At 51.1% G+C, this 8,335-nt stretch overlaps 2 protein-coding genes across 3 annotated transcripts in view; both read right to left on the bottom strand.

The window, feature by feature from the left end:
* Nucleotides 1-3,082, bottom strand: part of UBE3C (ubiquitin protein ligase E3C) — a 125,471-nt gene extending 122,389 nt beyond the window's left edge. For both annotated transcript variants that reach the window (XM_055335146.1, XM_055335145.1), the window contains exon 1: nt 2,611-3,082. In XM_055335146.1, the coding sequence (XP_055191121.1) occupies nt 2,611-2,676 (66 nt within the window). In that variant the 5' untranslated portion in view covers nt 2,677-3,082. The remainder of the gene's footprint in view (nt 1-2,610) is intronic.
* Nucleotides 3,083-4,866: 1,784 nt separating this feature from the next.
* On the bottom strand, nt 4,867-5,121 carry LOC129515923 (40S ribosomal protein S27-like). Its single transcript, XM_055335147.1, has one exon. The coding sequence runs from the start codon at nt 5,119-5,121 to the stop codon at nt 4,867-4,869; it is 255 nt and encodes an 84-aa protein (XP_055191122.1).
* Between the last annotated feature and the right edge of the window lie 3,214 nt (nt 5,122-8,335).

Raw genomic sequence — 8,335 nt, forward strand, 5'->3', positions numbered from 1 at the left:
ATAATATGCATTTGTTGGTGCTCAACAATTTTGCCAGGGAACAAAATTAAAACTACAACAACAATGAAACCACATCCCCACCAGAACTGCCAAAATTAGGGCAGCCTGGGTGGCTCAGCGGCTCAGCGGCTCAGCAGTTTAGCGCCACCTTCAGCCCAGGGCGTGATCCTGGAGACCCGGGATCGAGTCCCACGTCGGGCTCCCTGCATGGAGCCTGCTTCTCCCTCTGTGTCTCTGCATCTCTCTGTGTCTCTCATGGATAAATAAAATCTTAAAAAAAAAAAGAAAAGAAAAGAAAAAGAAAGAACTGCCAAAATTAAAAGGACTGACAATAAATGTTGAAAGCAAGTGAGGCCACCGATACCCTTGGACACACTGCACGTGTGGGCACCAGAGCTAGGCCTCAGTGTGTGAATAACCCAGCTTAAGTGCGCGTGAGCACACCAGGAGACACCTAGAAACAGATTGTACTCACTACGCTATTTTCATACAATGCAACAGAACAAGGAGAATGGACTCCGCCTCTCAGAATGCTGACCCAAAAAACAGAAACTGTATGTGACTTCATTTACATGAAGTTCATCAGGCAAAACTAAGCTACAGTAAAAGACCTAACAGCAATTATCAATTGTCTTCAGGAGAAGGAATACTAAATGGAAGGGAGCAGGTGGGAGCCTATGGAATGCTGGGAATGTTATTTGATTTGGGGGGAGGGGTCGCAAGGGGGCAGTCATCCATAAAAATCCTTCCAGCTGAACCTGCAGGTGATTCCTCACCCAGATTCCAGATCAGAGCACCCATCGCCCAGCCGCTGTGTGTTAACTACTGTTGGTTCCTTAGTGCTACCTTCTCCGGATAATTGCCCTTACTTAGCTCAGAGGCCAGCAGTGTCACACTCCCGCCTTCGGCCAATGACCAACTGATGGGGGGGGGGGGCAGGTTTACAAAATTCTAGCCTCCGTACGTCAAGAAGGGACAGTTCTATGATGCCAGCTACAGTCCTAAATTCTCGGTGGGATTGGGCTACAGATAGACGCCAAGCAAGAAGACCATTTCCCTCCCTCAATTTCACATGCACCAAGGTCACCTCCTCAAGTTCTTCTTGGGACATGACCTAAGACACATACACTTAAGGTTTAGTCCATACCTCAATCAAAAAGGATCAAAAAGAAAAATTGTTTTGCCCCGGTAAACAGCAAGATGTACAATCTCCCCAAGATTCTGAAGGACAGATGTGTACTTTCCTCAGACTAGAGTTGTCTTAGTAGTTGAGAACCTGGGCAGGGCATGCAGGGGCACCCTTGTCTGAAAGACAAGTCAGGAGATTATGAGCTGGTGGCCTGCCACCAGCTTGCTGTGTGCCATGTACCATCCATCTGCTCTCTACTTCACCTGTACCCCAGATCTACCCACAGAATCCCCAAGGCCTCTGCTACCCTCCAAGGGCATAAATTCCTCTATCTCATTTGTCATTTTCATGAATACCCAGGGCCCGGAGCGTTACCCACGGGAATCCTGCCACACCTACACAGGACCTAGTACTAATACCTACTTCTGCAGCCAGCTACCTTCATGCAAAACTCAAGACCTGAAAATTACCAGCAGTTCTCTACCAACTCCCTGCTGGGTTCCTTTCCTCTACCCTAGGAAACCATCACACACACTCACCCAGGGCACGATCCAAGTTCCTACTTGGATTCGAGCATTCCCCCAGAATCACATGCCAACACAGTTACCTGAGTAAGGCCAAAAATAATATGCAAAGCATTTGCACATCTAAAAAATCCTCTCGTAAACAATCAGCTAATTAGATTCACTTACACTTTTCAAACACTTTCAGCACGCGGACCACACATTTATTTTTAACCCCTTAAAATCTAAACAGACCGAAAAGGCGCCCACGAACCAGAACAGCGGAGAAGAGGTGAAAACAAGCGAGTGCAGCGACGCCGGCACCGAACGAACCATGTATCAGCAAGTCCGCTGGGCCAATAGATGCCAGGCATCAGGGAGGACGGCAGAGTAACTGCAGCCCCGTCCCCTTATTCTCAACAACTGCAAGAGTAACAGACGACCGAGCCTCAGAGAGCAACGGTCCAGAGTCTCCCCGGCAACGTTTCCAGAAAGCCGGTCAAGAATAATCTACACCGCTTCGGGTTCAGACACGTGGCCGAGGAGGCGGCCAGCCTCGATTTCGGGAGCTGCTGACATGGGCACACACACCCGTTCGCTTGCTACAGCAGGAAACACTCCTTAGGTAGCGTTCTCCACGCAACCGCGATCACAGGTCACGGATGACAAAGTATCCAGAATTCATCTCTGAGAAGAAACCCTGCCCTTCGCCCGAGCGCTTTCACCTCGGGAACGGGGAGACTGACTGGGCGCCCTGAGCTTCCCGGCGGCTTCAGGAGCTCGCGGACCTCCGCCGGGGCCTGGGCTGCAGGCGGGAGCCCGCGCGGCTCCGGCCGGACCCCCGCCCCGGGGCCTCCGCAGCAGGTGAGCCCGCGGATCCCCGCCCCCCGCCCCCGCCCCCGCCCCCGCCCCCGCCCCGGAGGCCCGCCCCCGCCCCGGAGGCCCAGCCGACGCCGCACTAACGCAGGCCGCTCTTACCTTCCTACTGGCGCCGCCGAGAGACACTTTGGGCCTCGTTTTGAAATCCCCTTCAAAACTAAACATCTTTACAGCTTATCCCATCTGGGAGGAGCCCCCGACCCTGAGAGCAGCGGGGCGGGCCCCGGGGGGAGGGGCCTCCCGCGGGGAGGGGTCTCGGGGGGAGGGGTCTCCGCGGGGAGGGGTCTGCCAGAAGAGGGGTCTCCCGCGGGTGGGATACGCCGCGCCGGGGGGCGACCCCGAGCTGGAGCCCGAGCCCGAGCTCGCCCTGGAGGCTGTGCCCGCCCGGCCTGCCCTCGGGGGCGGGGGGGAGGCGGCGACGCTGGGGAGGGGACGGCTCCTCCTCACCTCCCCCCTCATCCACGCCTCCCCACTGCTCCGGCCGAGGCCGAGGGCGCCGGCAGGGCCGCGGACCCCGCACTTGCACCGGGAGCAGCCGCCGGGAGGAAAGATGGCCGCCGGCCGGGGCTGACGTGCGCGGTCCCGCCTGCGGGCGCGCGCCCGCCGCCGACGCCGAGACCCTCCACCCCGCGGGCTGCCGGCGTGCGCGCGCCCGCCGCCGACGCCGCGGCGCTCCTCGGAGCCCGCCGGCGTGCGCGCGCCCGCCGCCGGCGCGCCGGAGCTTGAGAAGGCCCCGGGGTGACCCCGCTCTGCGGCGAGGACGCTGGGGGAGGGGAAGGGCAGGGCTCCCCCGGGGAGTGGTGCTGGGGAGCCCCGCGAAAGCGCACTCCGGGGCAGGTGCACGCAGACGCTGGGCGCCGAGGGGCTCGTGCGCTTTCCTGGGAGGCGACTGGGGGCGGCCAGCGTGCGGGCCAAGTGCAGGACGCGGGGACCGGCACCTGCACGCCCTGTGCTCGTGCACTGCTGTGCGAGCGTGCACAGGCGCACGCGGACGTCCTACATCTGCAGGTGCACGCCCGTGCGCGCACACACAGTGCGTACACATAGGTGCCCGTCATCTACGCCCCGCTGGAACCAAACTTAGGACGCTTTATCCTAACGGTGCAATGCCCTGATCCTTTTTAAGATTTTATTTATTTATTTGGGAGAGAGAGAGACCACTAGCAAGGGAAGAGGGAAGGGGAGAAGGAGGAGCAGACTCCCCGATAAGCAGGGAGCCCAGCCCCATGCAAGGCTTGATCCCAGCACCCCAGGGTCATGACCTGAGCCAAGGAAGAGGCTTCACCAACTGAACCTACCAGGCTTCCCTTTTTAATGCTAGTTTTAATGAAGCACAAGTTACTTTTCACAACACGATAGGGGTTTCAGTCTCAAAAATTGTGCCATGTGTGCACACAAACTGTGAACGGGGTTGCAGTACAGAGTGTGGTTCTTATAAATCAAGATCAAAAAACTTTGAAAGCCTCCGGAAGAGTACTCACTATACCACCTAATATATACAGCTCCTCTGATATGTCAACAGATCCTTGATTCAACAAAGATGTTTGACTTTTACCCCGTCTGAAATTTTCCAGATTTTGTAAATAGAACATCATGCTTTTCTTTAACCTGTCAGATGAGCAGTGCTTAAAACTATTGGTAATATCCAGTATGTGCCCTGAGTGAGTGAGTCTGCTCACAGCTCTCAGAGTTGGCTGCAGATAAACTCTTCCACAGTCCAGACAACCCCAGTAGTTGTGAATACCACCCCTGGCTCTCCTGTACCAGCTTTGTTGGGAAGTAAGGCATGTGACCTCCATCTGCTGAGTATTTTTCCAATGTTTTAATTGACCAGGACCATGGGCAGGGAAGGTGGTTCTATTTTTAAAAAAAAAAAGCCAGCATTGGGCAGCCTGGGTGGCTCAGCGGTTTAGCGCCGCCTTCAGCCCAGGGCGTGATCCTGGAGTCCCAGGATCGAGTCCCACGTTGGGCTCCCTGCATGGAGCCTGCTTCTCCCTCTGCCTGTGTCTCTGCCTTTCTCTCTCTGTGTGTCTCTCATGCATGAATAAGTAAAATCTTTAAAAAAATAAAAAAGCCAGCATTGCTCTTGGTCTTAGGTTACACCTGCCACTGTGGTGTGAACACCACTCTGCTGGTTTATCAGGTGGCCTGCTGTGTGAGCCAAGTACTGCCCTAGAGCTCCACTAAAGAATCAGTCATCTGTCCTGAGCTAGAGGGAAAAATGGCTTATCAAAATATGATTCCTCTGATTTTTATTTATTTTATTATTATTATTATTGTTATTAGTAGTAGTAGTAGTAGTATCCAAAATCTGTTTATTGGGATGGTGTCCACTCATCTTGATTCAGGGAGCTTTTAGTGCTGCTTCTGCCTGAAGGAGCATCCTTCTGTAAGCCTTGCTTTTCCTCCCGTCGGCTGGCAGAGGCCAGTGGGGCAGTTGACACACAGAATTACTGTCTGTGTGCAGCTGAAGATGGTGGTGATTTTGTAGCATCCCAGGCACTTCACGTCCATGAAGTAGGAGTTGAGGCTCTGCACCAGGTGCTTCTTCTTGTGCTTCCTCTTATCCTCTTCTGGGGATGAGTGCAGGAGATCCTTTGCAAGGGGCATATTCTTGTGGGGAGGTCGTCACCACCGGAAAGGGACTCTGAAAGATTTTTAAAGACTTTTCTTAAATACTTTTAAGTAGAAATTTCAAGGCTAATGATGCAAAGTATAAAATGGTGTAATGGGTTCCTGTTACCTGTCACCTAGCTTTGGAGATTATCACCTCGTGGCCACTCTGGTATAATTCATGTCCCATCTCTTAACCACTCTCCCCATTATCGTGAAGCAAACTCTAGATGTCATTTCATGTAAATATGTCCGTATGTGTCTCCTAAAAAGGGGGGGAATTTTCTTTGAAGACATTATTCTCTCATTATCACCCTACAAAAACTAACCACAGTTGTCAAGGATAGGTTGGGGATAAAGGTTCCCCACCATATGTGCTGACCCTAGAGCGTAAAGCCAGTGGAATGTGACTCCAGTGACCCTTAATTGTGTCCTGTCCTCCTTCCTCTTCTAGAACGCAGCTTCTCTAGAGCACAGGAGCCAGCTGGCTCCCTCGCGGCTCTGCTCTAGTTGCTGTGCTATAGGCCCTCAAGTATTTGTGAATTGCATCCATGATTTCTAAAAGGCTGTGGAAAGAGGTAGGTTAAAATCACGTAACTAGGGGATCCCTGGGTGGCGCAGCGGTTTGGCGCCTGCCTTTGGCCCAGGGCACGATCCTGGAGACCCGGGATCGAATCCCACGTCGGGCTCCCGGTGCATGGAATCTGTTTCTCCCTCTGCCTGTGTCTCTGCCTCTCTCTCTGTGTGTGACTATCATAAATAAATAAAAAAATTAAAAAAAAATCACGTAACTATTACTCAGCCATTAAGACAGCTAAACTGCAACATATTGACAGCACCAAATCCTGGCAAGGAGGTAGAGAAACCCAGCTTCCCCCATGTAAAATGTTACAGCCATACTGGAAAAGCGTTTGGTCATTTCTTTTTCTAAAAAAAAATGAAACAGGGGATCCCTGGGTGGCTTAGCTGTTTAGTGCCTGCCTTCGGCCCAGGGAGTGATCCTGGAGTCCCGGGATCGAGTCCCACATCAGGCTCCCTGCATGGAGTCTGCTTCTCCCTCTGCCCGTGTCTCTGCCTCCCTCCCTCTCTCTCTCTGTGTCTCTCATGAATAAATAAATAAAATCTTAAAAAAATACTATTAAGTACTAAAATCAATACAGTAGCAACATAAGCAAAGTACAAGGTGAAAAATTTCCATCTGCTTTGCATTGCTTCACCCTGCCTTTGAGATGATCTCTCTGCCTTAGTTCCCTCTCACTAGTCTAACAAATCACCAAAAATCTCGTGGCTTCAATAACACAAATGTATTACCGTACTGTTCAGGAAGTCAGGAGTCTTGTGGAGGGCATCTGGGGGGCTCAGTGGGTAAAGTGTCTGCCTTCGGCTTAGATCATGATCTCAGGGTCCTGGGATGGAGTCCCTCACTGGGCTCCTGCTTTGTGGGTGTCTGCTTCTCCCTCTCCCTCTGCCCCTACCCTCAGCTTGTGCTCTCATGGGCACATTCTCTCTCTTTCTGATAAATGAATAAAATCTTTAAAAAATTTTAAAAATCTCACCAGGCCAAAATCAAAGTGTCTACAGGGCTGATTCCTTCAGGAGGCTCCAGGGGAGAATCTATCTACCTGCCCTTTCCAGCTTCTAGAGGCTTCCACATCCTTAGCTGGTGCCCCATCCATCATTCACATCACTCTGTCCTCTGCTTCTGTCCCCACACCTCTCTCTACCTAACCCTCCTCTCTCCCTCGTATACAGACCCCTGTGATTACACTGGATCCACTCAGATAATCCAGGATAATCATCCCATCTCCAGATCTTTAATTGAACCTCGTCTGCAAAGTCACTTTTTCCAGGTAAGGTAACATATTCACAGGCTCTAGGGGTTAGGATGTGGGCATCTTTGGAAGGAGAGGCATTATTCTGGGTACCATGCTGTCTATTGGGGATTGTTCTATTTTTTTTTAATTTTTATTTATTTATGATAGTCACACACAGAGAGAGAGAGAGAGAGAGAGAGAGAGAGAGGCAGAGACACAGGCAGAGGGAGAAGCAGGCTCCATGCACCGGGAGCCCGACGTGGAATTCGATCCCAGGTCTCCAGGATCGCGCCCTGGGCCAAAGGCAGGCGCCAAACTGCTGCGCCACCCAGGGATCCCCGGGATTGTTCTATTTTTAAAAGAGATCAGGGCACCTGGCTGCCTCAGTGGGAAGTGCATGTGATGCTTGATCTCAGGTTCATAAGTTCGAGCCCCAAGTTGGGTGTGCAACATACTTTAAAAAGAAAAGAGAGATCGTATTAACCTCCAAAACCCCAAAATCTTTTTTTTTTTTGTACCAAATGTAGCATGGATATCCTTCCATGACAGGACTTAGAAATCTGCATTAGGGGGCACCTGGGTGGCTCAATCAGTCAAGCAACCAACTCTTGGTTTCAGCTCAGGTCATGATCTCAGGGTTGTGAGATCGAGCCCCACATTGAGCTCTATGCTTAGAGTAGAGTCTGCTGGAGAATCTTTCCCCCTCCCTTTCCCTCCCTCTCTGCTCCTACCCACCACCTCCCCCCAGCCCATGCTCACATGCTCTCTTTCTTTCAAATAAATAAATAAATAAATAATTTTTTAAAAATGTACTGCATTAGTTGCATTGGCTACCTAGGATCTCACTGTACAGATGGACCATAATTTATTATCTCACCATTTCCCTATTGTTTGATGCTGAGGTTGATGTCATTTTTTTGTTACAAATTCTGCCACAAGAACATTCTCAGGCTTAGGAATGAATTCTTCCTGTGGGGTAGACTCCCTACATTGCATGGCTGAGTTGTAGGGGTACAAGCTTACATTTGATAAGGTCAGTTCCTCACTCTCCCCAGAGGATATACTCCCTTCCTTTGGGATCATCCTAGGAATGCTGGTGAGCCATGTAGGTGCTGCCTCAGAGACTCTGGAATTCATCCAGAGAGAGCATTCATTAAATTAACACCAAGGCCACTGTACACCCAAGGCTGGAAATTCACTCCTTCCTCCATTTATCATGCCCCCCAAAATCCACCCACATTGTCTGGCAGAATTACCCAGAACTCATGCAATGAGAGGAAGTGATCACATTTTTTCCAATAATAAAATACAAAAAGACTCCAGTAAATTAAACTAGAAAGAAATACACAAAGAAGAAACAAGGAAGAAAAGAAAGAGAAAGAAAGAAAGAAAGAAAG

This window comes from Nyctereutes procyonoides, unplaced genomic scaffold, assembly GCF_905146905.1.
Source record: "Nyctereutes procyonoides isolate TBG_1078 unplaced genomic scaffold, NYPRO_anot_genome, whole genome shotgun sequence".
Lineage (NCBI taxonomy): Eukaryota > Metazoa > Chordata > Mammalia > Carnivora > Canidae > Nyctereutes > Nyctereutes procyonoides.